General features: G+C 40.1%; 1 protein-coding gene and 1 pseudogene across 1 annotated transcript in view; both read right to left on the bottom strand.

The window, feature by feature from the left end:
• KLHDC1 (kelch domain containing 1) overlaps window positions 1-18,858 on the bottom strand; it is a gene marked incomplete at its 5' end in the record, with an annotated part of 42,664 nt that overhangs the window by 20,938 nt on the left and 2,868 nt on the right. Inside the window, 5 exon segments of the mRNA XM_014592433.2 lie at window positions 1,974-2,086; window positions 2,659-2,717; window positions 3,181-3,264; window positions 7,897-7,980; window positions 15,527-15,605. Coding sequence (XP_014447919.1) covers window positions 1,974-2,086; window positions 2,659-2,717; window positions 3,181-3,264; window positions 7,897-7,980; window positions 15,527-15,605 — 419 coding nt within the window.
• On the bottom strand, window positions 11,876-15,216 carry LOC102472487 (polycomb complex protein BMI-1-like; annotated as a pseudogene).

The following is an 18,858-nucleotide window of genomic DNA, read 5'->3' as shown; positions in this document are numbered from 1 at the left end:
GAAAATTATGAAAACATCTCTACTACCAATACATTTCTAAATACAAAACTGATTTTAACAAATATCTGTTACTTCTGTGTAGTGAGAGAAGTTCATTTTCAAAATAGATAAAATTCAGTCTTTAGGTGTGAATGGTATAACTGACAGTCCCTTTTTTTTTTTTTTTTAATTTCTTAGTTGTTTGGGATACTTAAGCATGCAAAAGCTTTGAACGAGAGGGTCCACAATGGAACCAGGACTGTCTAATGACACCCAGTCAAGCCACTGGTTAGAGATTCGAACAGCATGGTCGATCATATGGGATCCAGCTGCCTTAACCACTATGCTCCAGGCTGGCTCCTTCATGTTATCCTTATTGCTGAATTTTGGTAAATCAAATCTTAGATCTCCTATTATTTCCCCTATACATATGTATTCCTTTTTTTTTTTTTTAAGTAAAATTCACAATGCAATTATCATGGTCAACAAAATTAAAAAATAATTTCTTGGAGTTGTCTAATACCCTATGACCAAATCTTGAGCTAAGTCTGTAAGGAAGGAAACTAAGAGTTGGACATTTAATTTCCCATAGGTCAATATTAAACAAACAAACAAACAAACAAACAACAGCAAACAAATTAAAAACACTAGATCTAGGGGCTGGCAGGTGGTGTGGTGGATAAGGGTGCTGGATTCCCACATGGCTGACCACAGTTCGAATCCTGGACCTGGTGGCTTGCTTTCTCACTTTCTCTCTCTCTCTGTCTTTCACTCTGTCCCTCTCTGGTCAAATTAATAAATAAATACAGTTAAATAAAATAATGTTTATAAAAAACACTAGATCTCATGAAGATATTAACAGCCCTAGTGAAATAAACAAGTGATAGTTTTGATCAGATGCCAAATCTCTTATTCTTTTTTTAAAAGAATTATTTAATTTTATTATTATTATTATTATTATTATTATTTTAAATTTGTGTGCAGTTGAGTCTTGGACCTGGAGGCTTGAAAAGCACACTGGGTGGGTATGCATGAATGCCCAAGATCCCAGGTGCAAAATGGAGGACAAGGGATTGCAGCATAACCATCCCCCCATGGGGGGGTGGTGATTTCTCATTTTCCTTCTTTCCCTCTCTCTGGTGAGTGCAGGTGCCCAATGGCAAAAAAAATAAAAAAATAAAAATAATAATAAAAAATCTGCCAGGATTACTAACATGCTCTACTAGGAACTGTTGCTTCTCCAACCTTTCTCTGGAGTTTGCTTGGTGGCCATCAGATTGCCAAATACACAGCTGATGTTCAAAATACATTTGTTGAAATGAACAGCTGCTTCCCGATCCTACATGAAGTTATTTAAGTGGTTTTAATGGTATATAAAATTTCTTGATGACAATATCTCTAGGTATAGAAAATATCTGGGTCAGGAAAATACAACACATCTCACATGTCAACTTATAAAGTGGAGGTTCTTGGTCATTTGTCTATCCTGTGGCCACAGTCTTACTAAAGGGAAAACTATTCTAAACCCCACCGCCATTGGAAGCAGCAGTGATAGGAGATAAACACTCTAGCTGAGCACTGCCTTTACAGCTCCGGAACAAAAGGAGAAGCAACTGTCTTCCCCACCTTATGTTTCCAGAGCCTTCTAGGACAGGCAGTTCTTCTAATTCCCATGTTAGCCTACGGTATTAATGTTGGGATCAAGGCCCAAGAGGACACAGAATCACAGAGTACAACAGTGGAAAGAGGCTTCATGCACTTAGGTTCAACCACCCTCCCTCTTCTCTGAATCTAGGAAACAGAGACATGGACAGCCAAGGTTACAAAGGCAAAGGGTCTTTCCCTCTATTCTTAGTATACACATACAGTTGGGGATAAAGGCAAGCCAAGAAAACAGGAGAAAAGGAAGACTGACTTCACTGTTAGTATGGAATACAAATGAGAAAAAAAGATTCAGACCTAAGTTACCATAGGCTGAACTTTAACTGACTTACTTAATGGAACATTATCTGTACTTAGTCCACCAAATAAGAAAAGCTTATCATCAGCTATTGGTGTTAAAGTATGCCATGATCGATGTTTTGGGCTTTCTCCATTAATAGAAATCCTGTGGCAAAAGGAAAACAAAAATTAGGTGTAGTGTTTGCCGAAAGTAAAGGTTTTTGATCATCTCAGATTTTACAGAAAAACAAAACAAAAAAACCTGCTCCCACCACTCTGAAAAAAAGTTGACTTACTAGTACTACCTGAATAAATGTTTGTTAAATTTTTAGATGAATTTAAACTGTTTCCATTTAATGTCTATTCCACCAGACCACAGAACACAGTATTCTATATTAGATGTATAAGAATGGAGGGGCTGACAGGCGGCATGGTGGTTAAAGGCGCTGGTCTCTCACATGGCCAACCATAGTTCAAGTCCTGGACCTGGTGCTTGCTTTTTCACTTTCCCTCTCTCTTTCTCTGTCTCTCTCTGATCAAACTGGAAAATAATAATAATAATAAATAAAATAAAATAAAACAATTATTTTTTTAAAAGAACAGAATATATTCTCTTCAGAAAGGGAAAAAATAGCAGTTCAGTTTTAGGAACACAAATTTGGATTATAGCACTCCCCCTACACACATATACACACATAAATGCCTATAGATTAAAATGTATTTAGATTCCAAACTTACCTTCCAGACCAAGTCCAGGTATCTAAAGTTAGACAGTGCAAATCATTCATCCTAGTTTGCTAAAATAAAAGTGTGTTAAATTGGTCAATATTTTACAAACTTTATGGGCTGAAAATTTAATTTTAACATAGTTCAGATTAAAAAATAAGATTATTTTTACTTAGTATCAGAAGCTTAAATATTGTGAAACAATGCTAAACATTAATAAATTAACAAAATATCCAAAAAATTAATGTGTCAAGGGAGAAAGGAAGAAGTGAATTTTAAAATAACAGGATTTAGATAACAAGAAGTAAACTTTCTGATACTGTATGGAAGTGAGAAGTTCTCCACACTAAAATACAATTTATTATAGAGATTGTTCATTATAGTCTGTTGGAGAAGTGGAAGTTAAATAAAAGTTAAAAATTGAATGATAATCTCTACAGCATCTGAATGCTTGATTGTTCCACAAAACCCAGAAGATACGTTTTTATAGGAAGCATCACACATAAAAATGCCATTTTCCTTAAAAATACTAACCAAAACACGTCCTCCAAAGACATAGCCCTTATTTCCAAGAACAGCACACGTATGTGCAGCTCGGGGCTGCGGTGGGACTCCACCCTGCAAGCAGAGATCAGCACAGAGTGAAAAGACTTGAAATGTTTGTGGTAACGTCACATTTCTATGCTCAGTGTAAGAAATATTTGATCACTTAGTTACCATTACCTATATAATGCAATTACAAACTCTAATGCAAAAGATCATTCTAAATAGCAGTAATTATAGACAAACACTGTTTTCCAAGAATAAAATTTAGGGCTAGCCCTGTAACTCAGCGATTAAGAGCACCAGATCTCTTACATAGCTGACTACAGTCAAATCCCAGCCATAGCAGCTTAAAAACTACACTGGGTGCCTATGTACGTGTGTTCAAAATCCTGACAAGGAGGAGTGGAGAAAAAATGACTGCATTGTGACCACACTCCACTGGGGGTAAGGTGTGTGTGTGTGTGTGTGTGTCTTTCTGGTCCGTGCTTGTGCCTTCCAGCAACTAATAATAATAATAATAATAATTATGACAGGGCCAGTAGGTGGTGTGGTAGTTAAGGTGCTGGATTGCCATATGGCTGACCATGGTTCAAGTCCTGGACCAGTGGCTTGAAAATCATGCCAGGTGTGTATGCATGTGTGTCCAAAATCCTGACAGAATGGAGAAGGGATTGCAGCATGAGTATCCCACCTGGGGGGCGGGGGGTGATTTCTCCCTTTCCTTCTCTCCATTTCTCCCTGTCTCTCTATGGCAAGTACATGCTCCTTATGGCAAAAACCTAAAAAAAAAAAAAAAAAAAAAGCAAGTAAGTGATATATTAGTGTAGTAACTAAAAATGTCTGCCATTTCTATGATTAAAGTTAAATAGAGTGGTATTCATTTAAAAATTTATTTTCCCTGATTTTTATGATTTTTATTTATTTATTAGGTTGTTAGAAATGTCATGATGGGGCTGGCATGTGGCATGGTGGTTAAGGGTGCTGGACTCCCACATGGCCGATCATAGTTCGAGTCCCAGATCTGGTGGCTTTCTTTCTCTCTCTCTGTCTCCCTCCCTCCCTTTTTGATCAAATATAAATAAATAAAATAAAATTAAGTAAAATAATTCTTTTTAAAAAGTCAGGATGTATTTTTTTCTATGTTTTTCTGTGCAAAAATACATCATAATCTTTCTGACAACCCAATGTTTCTTTCTCTTTTTCTTATAGGGTGCATGTGCTCAGACAGAGAGAGAGAAAGTGAGAAGTCATTTCCCAGTGGGATGGCCACACTGCAATCCCTTCTTCTATGCTCTCCTCTCAGGATTTTTGGCACACACGCACACCTGCGTGGCATGTTTTTCTTTTTTTTTTTGAAGAGGTTTTTGCTATAGGGCGCGTGCGCTCACCAGACAGAGAGAGACAGAGAGATAGAAAGCGAGAAATCACCCCCCCAGGGGGGATGGCCAAGCCGCAATCCCTTCTCTTCCATTCTCCTCTGGGGATCTTGGGTACGCACGCACACGCGCCTGGTGTGAGTTTAAGCCACTGGGTCCGGGACTCAAATCGTGGTCGACCACGTGGGAGTCCAGCGACTTAGCCATTACGCTAACTGCTGGTCCCCCCGTGGCATGTTTTTGAACTCACCGAGTCAGGGATTTGAACCATGCAGTTGGCCATGTGGGATCCCAATGCCTTAACCATCACACCACCTGGCTGACCACTGGTCTTTGTTTTTAAGTGTTCTTCTTAAATGTCTGACAGTATTTAGCAAAATAAGATTTTATGTAAATTTAAAGTTGAAAGGTAAGGATTTTAAAAACCAAACTAAAAGGCCAGGTGGTGGTGCAGTGATAGTGCCCTCCAGATAGACAGGGGCTTGGTTTCACATCCTGGGACACCCACACATGTGGCTTGCTTTCTATCTCTCTGTCTTTCTCTGTCTCTCCTCTTTTTTGCATGTGCCCATAGCAAAAATCTCCCTAAAAAAAAAAAAAAAAGAAAAGAATTTATTTGAGGACATCATCAGGGAAATAACAGTGAAAATATCACTAAATACCAACTAAAAATCCTCTTGTGCATGTAAGACTGGAGCAGAAGGTGGGGAGAAATCCTGGGTAAGGTAAGGAGTCAGGGAAAGACCTGAAGTCCAAAGAACTGATGGTAAACTACTTCAGCGCCTTCAACTGCTGGTGCATATTCTAAAAATATGACATCAGCAGCTCTAGATCCCTGCATGCTCTCTATGGAAGTAGGGAGCCAAGAGGCCCAAAAGAGATTTAAGATTAGTTTCCGTAGACTCAGTCTCAGTATTTCTCTCCACCTGCTTGCTGACCACCTGCTTGCTGACACAAAATTACCTTAACAGGCAAAATTCATTTTATTAATAAAAGACACAGATCTTTTAAAAAATTTTTTAGGTTTTTGCCATAGGGTTTCTGTGCTCATCAGAGAGAGACACAGAGATGAAAAGTGAGAAATTACCCCTGGGAAGATGGCTATATTGCAATCCCTTCTCCATTCTCCTTTGGGATTTTGGGCACATACATGCGTCTGATGTGATTTTCAAGCCACTGAGTCTGGGGCTCAAACCATGATCACCACGTGGTAGTCCAGCACTTTTACCACTATGCCACCTACTGGCCCCAAAAGTCACAAATCTTAAAATTCAAATGCTTATTGAAAGAAAATTCAATAGGAAGTATTTATGATTGACAGTTGATCAGTTCTAAAATTAGAAACATGGTGAAGGATACAGAAGAGCACTGAAAACCTGAAATTCACTGCTTAGAAAATGAAGCTGCAGGGGCCAGCAGATAGCATAGTGGTAAGGCACTGGATTCTCGTAGTTGACTGTGGTTCAAGACCCAGACCTGGCAGTTTATGCCAGGTGTGTGTGCATGCCTGCCCAAAATCCTGAGAGGAGAATGAAGGAAAAGGGGTTGTGGCGTGACCATCTCCCCTGAGGGGTGATTTCTCGCTTTATGTCTGTCTCTCTGGTGAACACACACACCCTACAGCAAAAATCTCTCCCTTTAAAAAAAAAAGAAAAGAAAATGAAGGTACAGATAAGGGTCAAACTTGGATCACTTACTGCTTTGCTTAGAACTTGCTATTGTTTTCACCAACAAAGGACAGACTGTAAGGGACATCAGTCATATCCGTATGAGTGGAAAGTGTCAATACTGCCTGCCCAGCTGTCTCCTCTGTTCACTTCTAGTGAACTCATCAGTCACAATACTCTGCTTCCCCTAGAGGATGGACATGTCACTCAAGATGGACCGATCATCCTCTTGTCACCAAGGATGGCAGTTAAGAGCGGGAATCGGTTTAGTCACTGTGACACAGTGGTAGCACCAGTCGCTGGTTTGGATCCCTGGTCAGCCTGAACACCATGCTGGTACATGCAAGGGTGCCCAGGTTCCTGAGGAGCCAGAGGGCTAGGAAAAGGGGGTCGTGGCATGATAAGACCCTGTCAAGGGTGCTTTCTTTCTCTGTCTCACGTGCACGCCTGCACTTCCCATCATAAAAAGGAAGAAGAAAAAAGTGGGCACACGCCCAGTACAGTCAGTCCTTTTGTAGAACTAATACATAGACGTTGAGGGAGTACAATAAAAAGTAGCTTGTGTGTGGACCAGCAGATGGCGCAGTGGTTACGTCACTGGACTCTCATGTGGTGGAGTGCAGTTCAAGTTCCAGACCTGGCGACTTAAAACTCACACTGGGCACATGTGCATGTGTACTCAAAATTCCAAGAGGAGAATGGAGGAGAAGTGATTGTGGCGTGCCCATCCCCCAAGGGGGGTGATATCTCACTTTCTGTCTCTCTGTCTCTTTCTGTCTTTCCAGTGAGCACACAAGTCTTCTACAGTAAAAATCTCTTTTTAAAAAAATTGTGGCTGGCAGGTAGCATGGTGGCTGGGGATGCTGGACTCCCATATGGCTGACCATGGTTCAAGTCCTGGTGGTTTGCTTTCTCACTTTCCCTCTCTCTGGTCAAATTAAAATAATAATAATGATAATGATAATGATAAATAAAGTTGAATTTTAAAAATGTAGCTTGTGTAGCTGGGCCCACACTGCCTAAATGAGCTAGCTGGTCTGCAGGAGATGGAATGAAGCAAGTACACAAAGAAAAACAAGGAGAAGCAGACAAAGCAAGACAGAAGGAACTGAGACAGTGTGGGTGGAAGGCACTGGGATAGTGTAGACAGCAGGTGCTGTGATAAAGAATGAAGATGCCATCTCTTGACGAGATTTTTTTCTTAGAAAAACCTCAGTTGATCTGGAAGGAAAAAATGATTTCTTAACAAATGGTATTGGTGACAGAACTCAAGAGAACCACTTTACATGTGATTATAAACTGAACTACTAAAGTCCAAATAGTAAGAAGATAGATTTTAAAAAGCAGCAATGAGGGAACCAGCAGTTAGCGTAATGGCTGTCACTGGACTCCCACGTAGTCGACCGTGGTTCGCATCCTGGACCTGGTGGCTTAAAACTCACGCCGGGCGCGTGTGCGTGCCCAAGATCCCGAGAGGAGAATGGAGGAGAAGAGATTGCGGCGTGACCATCCCCCCTGGGGGGTGATTTCTCACTTTCTGTCTCTCTATCTCTCTCTGTCTGTCTGGCGAGCGCACACGCCCTATAGTGAAAATCTCTCCACACACACACACACACAAAAGCAGCAATGAGTATGATAATAGAACTTTTTACGGCACTTACTTTAATTTCTGGTTGAAACCAAGTTTGTGTCTTTGTGTCAAATACGTGGACATCATTATGCCATCCCCAGAACATCTGCTCTTCCTAAAACAGAAATGTTTAAAAATATAGGAGCTTTTATAATTTTTACATTACTGCTAACAGTTTTGTTATATGTTTAACAGTAAACTAATAAACACCTTTACAAAAATGTAATTGTGTCCCCGGGGTCATAAAGCTAATGCACACGCTGGGGCCTCAGCAGGTGCGGTCTGCAGACCAGGAGCAGCGGCACCTGGCAACTTCTCCTCTCAGTGCCATTGGCCGTAAGTCAGAGGCATAAAAGAGAGCGACTATCTTTCAATTCTCTCAAAGGACTGTCTCTTTTAAAATGACGGAAGGTAGAATAATATTTGTATTTTAAAATCTGTTTTCCTAAGGCACAGGCTCAGAATTCCTAATCTTTGCTATTAAAAAAAGCTTTAGAGGCACCAACAGATGGCATAATGTCTTGTTTATATCACTGGACTCCCACATAGTTGAACTGTCTTGGTTACATCACTGGACTCCCACATAGTTGACTGCGGTTCGAGTCCTGGACCCAACAGCTTAAAACTCACACCAGGCATGTGTGCATGCATGCCCAAGATCCTGAGAGGAGAATGAAGGAGAAGGGACTGCAGCATGGCCAATCCCCTAGGGGTGATTTCTTGCCTTTTCTCTGTCTCTCTGACAAGCACACGTGCCGCAAAGTAAAAAAATCTCTCTCTTGAAAAAAAAAGAAAAAAGAAAAAAAGAACTTTAGAAGGCCAAGGTTCCTTTCTCCAAGAAGTGCCAGTGCCTTCTACTTCACCAAATTACTTGTTCTTACAAGTCAAACTCATGCCCACCCTCTTCTTTGTCTTCTGAGAGATAAAATTCTTTGTCATCAAAGCAGAGACTTAGCAGTTACAGAGTACTGTGCTTGGCATCCCGCAGGCTGCTGAAACCCTCCATCAGTACTCTGGCTTATCTGGGTGCCAGTTTGCATTCTATGTCAGAAATACATCACCTGTTGTCGAGCAAGTCAAACCAACCGAAAGGTTTACTTAGTTTAGAATGTAAATGAAAAAACTACTTGTACTCCAGAAACTTCAGAACATGTTCATTAGTTTAACTAACTGCACTAGGGGAGGAAAACTAGTCATTTCAATGATGAGTAAAAAGTAATCTGGAAAAAGAAGATATAAATATATTAGAAATAGCGAAATTATATTCCTAAAAATTATCAGTAATACTTTATCTTTAGGCTTTTAAGAACTCAAAAATCACATAGAAAGGTGGAGACTAAAAATATCTATATAAAGTGATATACATGAAATGTATATATACATTCACATTAATAACCTACAGTAAGGGGCTGGCAGGTGGTGTGGCAGATAAGGATGCTGCACTTCCACATGGTTGACTGTGTTCAAGTCTGGGGCCTGGCAGCTTGTTTTCTCTCTTTCTCTCTCTCTCTCTCACTCTCGCTCTCGCTCCGTCTCTCTCTGATAAAATAAATATAAATGAATAAATAAAGTTAAACGAAATAATTCTATTTTAAAAAACTACAATAATTGGGACCAGCAAATGGCATAACAGTTACATTGCTGGATTCCCACATAGTCAATTACAGTTTGAGTCCCAGATCTGGTGGCTTAAAACTCATGCTGGGACTGTGTGCATGTGTCCCCAAAATCCCAAGAGGAGAATGGAGGAGAAGGGGCTGTGGCATGGCCATCCCACCAGGGGGTGACTTTTTGCTTTCTATCACTCATTCTCTGTCTCTGGCAAGCACACACTGCTTATAGTAGAAAAAGAAAAAAAATCTCTCTCTCTAAAAAAGTGAATCTACAGTAATAATATATGCTAGTAGAAGGTAAAGTGAAAAGACTATGTACTTTGGTAGTAGGACCAATGGTCTTTTTTTATGTGAAAATAATGATTTAATGACTATAAGCAAGACAAAGCAATAGAATTGTGCTTCTTTTGCAGTTAGCTACAATTTTCCCACACAAACATGAAACAATAGTCATATAAACATCCTCACAAGTAACTGATGAGTAATGAACACACGCCAAGTTCGACCAAAGCAAAACACAAACTGAAAATTGTTGGGCTGTACTGTAGATTCAACATGCTTGCTCTATTTAAAAATACCTGTAGAAGCTCATGATAAATTGCTCCTAATTTCCAGACATTACGGAGAAGGCATATTCAATGAACTGTTAAAGCAACTTTTAAATTTGAAAGTATCATCATACCACATATTAAAATAATTTTAAATAAAATGCCTTCTTCCAGCAAATTGCTGGTTTATCTAAAAATGTTTTAGAATTACAGTGATCAATAGATATTTTAAAAACACATTAATTCCACTATAACCAATGAAAAATTAAGACACTATTTTTATATTCCTTAATTAGAAGTTTCTCTTCACTGCAACAATTTAAAAAGTAAACATATGTTACTGGAGAAAAATCAGTATTATAATGATTTGCCAATTGCTTAGAAGGGAACAGAATTTAAAATTAGGTATCAACATTAAAATATGATGGACTCTGTCTTTCTGGTGAGCGCACGTGCCCTATAGCGAAAACCTCTCCAAAAAAAAAAAAAAAGGGATCAGCAGTTAGCTTAATGGCTATGTCGCTGGACTCCCACGTAGTCGACCGCAGTTCGAGACCCAGACTCCGTGGCTTAAACTCACGCCAGGTACATGTGCGTGTGTGCCCAAGATCCCGAGAGGAGAATGAAGAAGGGATTGCGGCGTGGCCATCCCCCCTGGGGGGTGATTTCTCGCTTTCTGTCTCTCTGTCTCTCTCTCTCTGTCTGGCGAGCGCACGTGCCCTATAGCGAAAACCTCTCCAAAAAAAAAAAAATGACGCTGTGCTGGTAAGCAAGGCTCCAGGTAGGATTCAGGGATCTATAGAGGTCAAACCAGGTGGGGGAATTTCAACAACCATTTTTGAATGCATGAAACACAATATTTTCTTTATAGTATTTATAAATGTATTATACAGTACTGTTTCCTGTTATGTCAAATACCAATATGGCATTGTACAACAAGCATAATGCCATCTGATTCTTACAAAAGGAAATCAGTTAAACAAGACAGTAAAATAAACGGTAGTACCGGCTTTTAGGCGTACAGATTGTAAAACTGAAGTTGACTTTCCTTTGATGGGTTTTGCGTAGCAACAGAGAAGTAAAAATCAAAAATCAGGAATCCAAATGGCTAAATATGCAAGAAATCCTTATTCACAGTGACATGGCTACATAGAATGCGTTATTCTATGCATGTTCTTTCCTTTTGTTGAATTTCAAGGTAAAAAGCACTTGTTTTCTACAGATTCACAAAACAGCGTAATAACAAGAAAAATCAAGGAGAATGTAATGTAGGCATTAGTTGAGAGTAACAAACTATGGCCCAATGCTTATACCTACTGCAGAATATTTCCAAATCCAAATAATGGTTACAGGAACAATTTATACCTTTCCTAACATACAGGGAAAAAAAAAATCTTGCCTGCCTTCCTAGAAACCAAAATTTCTTTACAGGAATAATCTTTCTTTTCAATTAACGTCCATATAAACTGCACATCTAGTCCATCTTTTATAGCCAAATTTAATGTTACTACAAAAGAAAATAAATTGGACGATAGTCACATGGTTTAGCATCTATAAAGCTGCAATGGCATGAAGATATCTGTATAAATCAGGGATTTAAAATCTCTTTCCTTAACAGTCTTAGGTATCAACAAGATGCTGATGACCCATTTACTGATGTGTTTTTTTTTGGAGAGGTTTTTGCTATAGGGCACGTGCGCTCACCAGACAGACAGAGAGAGACAGAGAGACAGAAAGTGAGAAACTACCCCCAGGGGGGATGGCCATGCCGCAATCCCTTCTCCTCCATTCTCTTCATGGGAATGCATGCACACGTGCCCAGCATGAGTTTAAGCCACCGGGTCCGGGACTCAAACCGTGGTCGACTACATGGGAGTCCAGTGACATAGCCGTTACGCTAACTGCAGGTCTCACGACTTTTGAGGTCTATTGGCAAAGGAGGATTGGTGGTTACCGCTGGGGCTGTTGCTGGTTCCATTCCCAGTACTGGAAATGTGAGGGAACTGTGGATGAGGAGACTGCACCGGAGTACAGGGACTAGGCAAACAGGAAGAAGCGGAGGGAATACTTCCTGCTGTTGGCCTTGTCGCTCTCAAAGTCGCTTTCCAGTTCTCCAGCATTTGTGACTGATCTTCATTCTTTTACAAGTAGGTCAAACTCTGTATTTCAAAGGAAGAGGACCATTTCTTCTCCAGGTATATATGTAGGCAATATCCATTAACATATTATAATCCTTTAAAGGTTCCTCTTTGTACATGACATCAATCTGGAAAGTATTAGGTAAACCATTCTGCTTCTGAGAAACTTTCTTAAGTGCATCACAGGCATTGCTGCTAAGCATCATAAATACCTTTTATCATTCATCTCCTCCTTAGATTTCTCTTTGTCTTTGTTTATTTTCCGATCCAGTCTGTTCTAGTCAAAGAACTCAATGGATAAACATTATCTCATCAGTTATAATTCTCTTCTCTTTATTTGGGGGGGGGGGGAGGATTTTGCTATAGAGCGCGTGCATTCTCCAGAAAGACAGAGAGAGACAGAGAGACAGAAAACCAGAAATCATCCCCCAGGGAGAATGGCCACACTGCAATCCCTTCTCCATTCTCCTCTTGGGATCTTGGGCACGCACGCACATGCGCCCAGAGTGAGTTTAAACCAGCAGATCTGGGACTCGAACAGCGGTTGACTACATAGGAGTTCAGCAACATAGTCATTACCCCAACTGCTGGTCCCATAATACTCCTCTCTTCATCTGCAACTTCTCCTATGTCTCCATTAGAGCCATTGGCAGCATCAGCAGACAGATGAGCTGCATAAAAATCCCTTCTCTTCATTTCATTTTTGAGAAGCCCTGGGACTAATATGTATACAATATCTTGAAGAGTTTTATCTGACCTTATATTCACTAATGGTCTCGTTTTGTGAACTTGGACATCATAGATAGGACAATACTTGCTGTTCTCCAGGTAATGCACATTCTATTATGGTTGTGGCATCAATGAAGTACCCTCCACAAAGAACACACATTTGGTGGGGATTTAGCTCAGTGATCTTGATCCTGGTTGTTCGATGTATTTCCGTTTGATAAAAGATGTATTCCACTTGGCATCCGGCCACAGCTGCAACTCCGCGTGGAGCCGGACCAGAGCCCTGAGCTTCCACGGGCGAGTGCGGTGGCCCAGCGGCAGCGGGCGCCGGACCAATGGTCTTTAATTATCTTTTTTTAAAAAAACTTTCAAGAATGATTTCATTCCCTCTCTCATGGCCTCGCTTCTAAGACAAAGAAAAGAAGACAGAATGGTCATGCCAAAAAGGGCTGCTGCCATGTGCAGCCTGCTCCCTGCACAAACCGCGCCTGATGCACGCCCAAGGACAAGGCCATTAAGAAGTTCATCATTGGAAACATAGTAGAGGCCGCAGCCATCAGGGACATCTCCGAAGCAAGTGTCTTTGATCCCTTTGTGCTCCCCAAGCTGTGTGTGAAGCTACATCACTGTGTGAACTGCGCTATTCATAGCAAGGTGGTCAGGAACAGATAGATCTCCCCCACCCCGATTTAGACCTGCGGGTGCTGCCCCTCACCCTCCACCAAAGTAAGGAGCTGAGTCTGTAAGGACTGAAGAACTGTCTGTCCTCTGGGAAAAAATAAAATGTCAATTATAAAAATTTTAAAAACTAAAAAAAATATATTTTAACTTTATTTATTTTCATTTGACCAGAGAGAGACAGAGAGAGAGAGAAAGAGAGAAAGCAAGCTGCCAGGTCCAGGACTCAAACCACTGTCAGTCATGTGGGAGTCCAGTGTCCTTAACTATCATGACACTTGCCAGCCCCAATCTTTTAAAAAATTCCATTTTTGGAGGCTGGCAGGTGGCGCGCTGGTTAAAAGACTGGATTCTCACATGACCGACCACAGTTTTAGTCTTGGACCTGGCAGCCTGAAAATCACACTGGGTGAATGTAAGCTCCAAATCTCTGAAGGAGAATGGAGGAGAAGGGATTGTGACATGGCCAGCCATCCTGGGGGGGTGACTTTCCACTTTCCCTTTCTCTGTTTCTCTCTGGGTACATGCACAATATGGCAAAAACCTTAAAAAAAAAAAGAGAGAGAGAGAGAGAGAGAAAAGATTTCATTTCATAACTTATGATTACTTTATAATGATTTATTCTTTTTTTTTTTCTAGAGAGATTTTTCCTATAGGGCATGTGTACCCTACAGAGACAGAGAGACAAAAAGTCAGAAAGTGAAAAATCACTCTCCAGGGAGGATGGCTATGCTGTAATCCCTTCTCCTCCATTCTCCTCTTAGGATTTTGGGCACACACACACATGCACCTGGCATGAGTTTTAAGCCACTGGGTTGGGGACTTGAACCAGGTTGACTACATGGGAGTCCAGTGACATAACCATTTTGCCATCTGCTGGTCCCAGTAAAGATGTATTCTTGGGCTGGCCCTATAGCCTTGTGGCTAAAGGAAAACCACCAGGCTAACCACGTTTTCATTCCCTACCTTGGAGGCTTGAGTAAAGTACCAGGCTGGGGTCCGGCAGATTACATGGTGGTTAGGGCACTGGACACTCTCACATGGCCAACCATGGTTTGAGTCCTAGACCTGGTAGCTAACTTTCTCGCTTTCCCTCTCTGTGTCTCTCTCTGGTCAAATTAAAATAAATGAATGGGGGCTGGCAGGTGGCGTAGTGATTAAGTTGCGGGAGTCCCACATGGCCGACTGTGGTTCGAACCTTGGATATGATGGCTTGCTTTCTCACTTTCCCTCTCTCTCTTTCTCTCTCTCTGTCCCTCTCTGGTCAAATAAATAAATAAAATAATTCCTAAAAAAATGAAATAAATGAATAAATAAAATTAAATTTAAAAATAATTCTTTTAAAAAGAAAGCAAATGCCAGGCCCATGTGCATGTATGCCTATGGTCCCAGTGGGATGGAGAACTGGAGAACAGGGAGTGCGGCAAGACCATGCCCACTGGAGTGTGCTTTCTCCCCCTCTCTCTATGGTGAGTGCATGTGCTCTCTGGAATTTAAACAAAGAAAAGAAAAAAAAAAAAGATTTACTCTCTAACTAGTAAGAATAAGTAGGAAAAGTACTATCACTACCAACTCACTCTTCCATAGGAGCCAGTATAATTCTGCTGAACGTAGCTAAAAAGAGGTAGGTGTCAACAACAGTCATTGTGCTTAAATATGAACAAGAGTTTTCTAAGCTATGCTAAAATCTCCACTTGTCTAGCAGAAGCAGATATTAATGATTGGTGGCATAAGAAAAGAAATTACTCTGCAAGCAGCCGTGAAGACTAATAGTACTAGATGAGAGATTCTTCTCCAACCGAATGCAAATAAAAAAAAGAGAAAATGCCTTATTTTTTCATCATGTCAATTAAGGCAAATCAGTACTCCTAAAACGAGAAAGACCGGGCTCATTATTTCTATGACTTTAAGGTGACACTGAATTAGAAGAAGATGTAAACAGTCATAACTCTTACCCAAGACGCATCATGAACATCAAAACAGTCTTGGAGTTCACTGTGTCTCCTACACCCATAACCACCAAAATATATTAACCTGAAAAAAAAAAAAAAACACACAAAGGGACACATTTAGAGAATTCTGCTTCTGACCTGCCCATAGAAAGTTGGAAGAGATGCCTTCTCTCATCCTAATAACCTAAGCAAACCATATAAATAACAAAATTATGGTTTTAAAAAATCAACACAAAGAGCAGAGGGAAGAGACCTACATGAGCCAAAAAAAGAATCAGAAAAGAATTAGCAAGAGAATGATACATATGAAGCAAAGAGCTAAAATTTGCATAACTGAAGTTCTCTTTCTCCCAAAACAAAGAAATTGAAGGTTAAAAAATATAATGAACAAAAACTGCTGTTGGATGAAAGGGAGAGGTAATGGTAGGCTACAATCTACTTTTATTGATGCTCAGAGCAGGGAAACAATAGATATTATTTAAAGAAAAAGAAGCTAAGGATTATATATTAAAGTATGACTATAAGCATTAGAACTAATGAAGGTCTACACATTTGAATAAGGCAAAAAGAAAAAAAAGTGTAAGGATCAGAAAAAAAGAAATAATGGGGCCAGCAGGTGGTGTGGTAGTAGTTAAAAGTGCTGGATTCCACATGGACGACCATGGTTTAAGTCCCAGACCCAGTGGCTTGAAAATCTTGCCAGATGCATGTATGTGCATGCTCAGGATCACAAGAGCAGAATGGAAGAGAAGGGACTGCAGCATGGCCATTCCCAACCCCCCACACACACACACACACACACACACTCAGAGTGATTTCTCATTTTCCTTCTCTCTCTGGTTTCTTTGGTGGGCACATGTGCCCTATGGCAAAAAACAAAAAGAAAGAAAGAAAGAAAGAAAGAAAGAAAGAAAGAGAGAGAGAGAGAGAGAGAGAGAGAGAGAGAGAGAGAGAGAAAGAAAGAAAGAAAGAAAGAAAGAAAGAAAGAAAGAAAACTGGAGAGTCCACAGATTTTCTGATTATCTACAAAATTAATTGCTAAGTTAGAATAAAAGAGGTTAGCAAGGGTGCTGAAGACAAGATCAATATATACAAAAATCACTCCTGTTTCTATATTCTAGCAACAAATGAAAAAAATAAAAAGATAGCTATTTAAAACAGCACTGAAACTTATCAGATTCTAGGTAATAAAGCCAATGAAAAGTGTACAAGACATCTATCTAGACAACTAAAAACAGTACTGAGAAATGTTAAAAAGTCTAAATAAAAATAGGGCTATATCATTATCATGGATTTGAAATCTCAATACTATAAATATGTCAGTTCTCCCCAACTTGAACTCTAGACTCAATGAAAGTAAATTTAAAATTCTAGGGCCAGCAGATGATGTAGTGGACTGTCAGTGGACTCCCACATGGCTGACTGCCATTCAAGTTTCGGACCTGGTGGCTTGAAACTCATGCTGGATGCATGTGTGTGCAGGCCCAAAATTCCAAGAGGAAAATAGAGGAAAAGGGCTTACATTGTGGTCATCCCCTGGGGAGACGATTTCTCGCTTTCTGTCTCTCTGTCTCTCTGGTGAGTGCACACACCCCACAGCAAAAATCTTTCTCTTGGGGCTGGCAAGTAGCGTGGGGGTTAGAGGCACTGGACTCCCACATGGCCAACCGTGGTTTGAGTCCAGGACCTGGAGACTTGCTTTCTCATTTTCCCTCTCTCTCTCTTTCTCTTTTGCTCTGTCCTTCTCTGTCAAATTAAAATAAAGTTAAATAAAGTAATTCTTTTTAAAAAAAAAATCATCTCTCTCAGGGAACTAGCAGTTAGAGTAATGGCTATGTCACTGGACTCCCATGTAGTCGACCGTGGTTCACGTCCCCGACCCGGTAGCATAACACTCACGCCGTGCACGTGTGCGTGCATGCCCAAGATCCCGAGAGGAGAATGGAGAAGAAGGGATTGCGGCGTGACCATCCCCCCTGGGGGGGGTGATTTCTTGCTTTCTGTCTCTATGTCTCTGTCTGTCTGGCGAGCGCACGTGCCCTATAGTGAAAAATCTCTCCAAAAAAAAAGAAAAAAGAATTTTCTCTCTCAAAAATTCTAGCAGGGTTTTTTTTTAAACAAATTAACAAGTGAATTCAAAATTTCTATGAAAATGCATAAAACCTTAAAAAGCTGAGATACATATGTGGGAGAACAAATAAGAAACAAAAAGAATAAATTTACAGGCTCTCAGGCTTATAGTAACAGTAAAGAAACTAAGACAATACGGTACTGGTACAAGGTCTAACACATTGTTCAACAGAATAGAGAAGAAACTCCAGAAACAGATCCATCGATATATGGACATTTAATCTATGGCAAAAGCAGCAGAGGAAAGTAATGGGTAAAGTGTAGTCTTTTGGGGCTGGCAGATGGTGTGGTGGCTAAGGGCACTAGACTCCCAAATGGTCAACCTTGGTTCGAGTCCCAGACCTGGTGGCTTGCTTTCTCATTCCCCAATCCCTCTCTCTCACTCTGTCCCTCTCTGGTCAAATTAAAATAAATGAATAAATAAAATAAATGAAGTTAAATAAAATAATTATTTAAAAAAGTATAATCTTTTACATCAATGTTGCTATATCAACTGGTTCTTCAAATGCAAAATAAAAAGTGACCCTTCCCTTATGCCATACTCAAAAATTAATTCCATGTGTGTGAATCAGAAAGTGAAAAATAAAATAATAAGGTGTTTAAAAAATAACTTAAATCTCTTCATAGTGTTGGGGAATTAAGTTACTAGGACACAAAAAAGCACTAACTATGAGAAAAATATTGGTAAGTAAGACTACATTAAAATGAAAATTTTTGGTTTATCAGACTAGACTATTAAGAGAATGAAAGGATATACACTCAAAAACTCCAAAAGATATAGAAATCTATTAACTGTATTATTCCAAAGGGTCTAAAAGTAGAAATGAGGACCACCAGATAATGTAATGTTTACATTGCTAGACTCCCACATGGCTGACCACAGTTCAAGTCCCGAACCCGGGGGCTTAAAACTCACAGTGGGTGCATGTGTACATGCACCCAAAATCCTGAGAGGAGAATGGAGGAGAAGGGACTGTGAAATGGCCATCCTGAGGAATGATTTCTCACTTTCTATCTCTCTCTGGCAAATGCACGCACCCCACAGTGAAATTTTCTCCTAAAAAAAAATAGTAGAAATGACCGAAATGTCTGTCAGTAGTAGACCCAAACTAATTCAAGAACTTTATCCAACAGCTAGATCTGAAATAATTATATATATTTATACACACACACACACACACACACACACACACAGAGATATACAC

Source organism: Tupaia chinensis, unplaced genomic scaffold, assembly GCF_000334495.1.
Source record: "Tupaia chinensis unplaced genomic scaffold, TupChi_1.0 Scaffold000688_1, whole genome shotgun sequence".
Classification (NCBI taxonomy): domain Eukaryota; kingdom Metazoa; phylum Chordata; class Mammalia; order Scandentia; family Tupaiidae; genus Tupaia; species Tupaia belangeri.
Note: the sequence above shows the minus strand (reverse complement) of the source record. Positions and strands in the feature narration are given on the sequence as shown.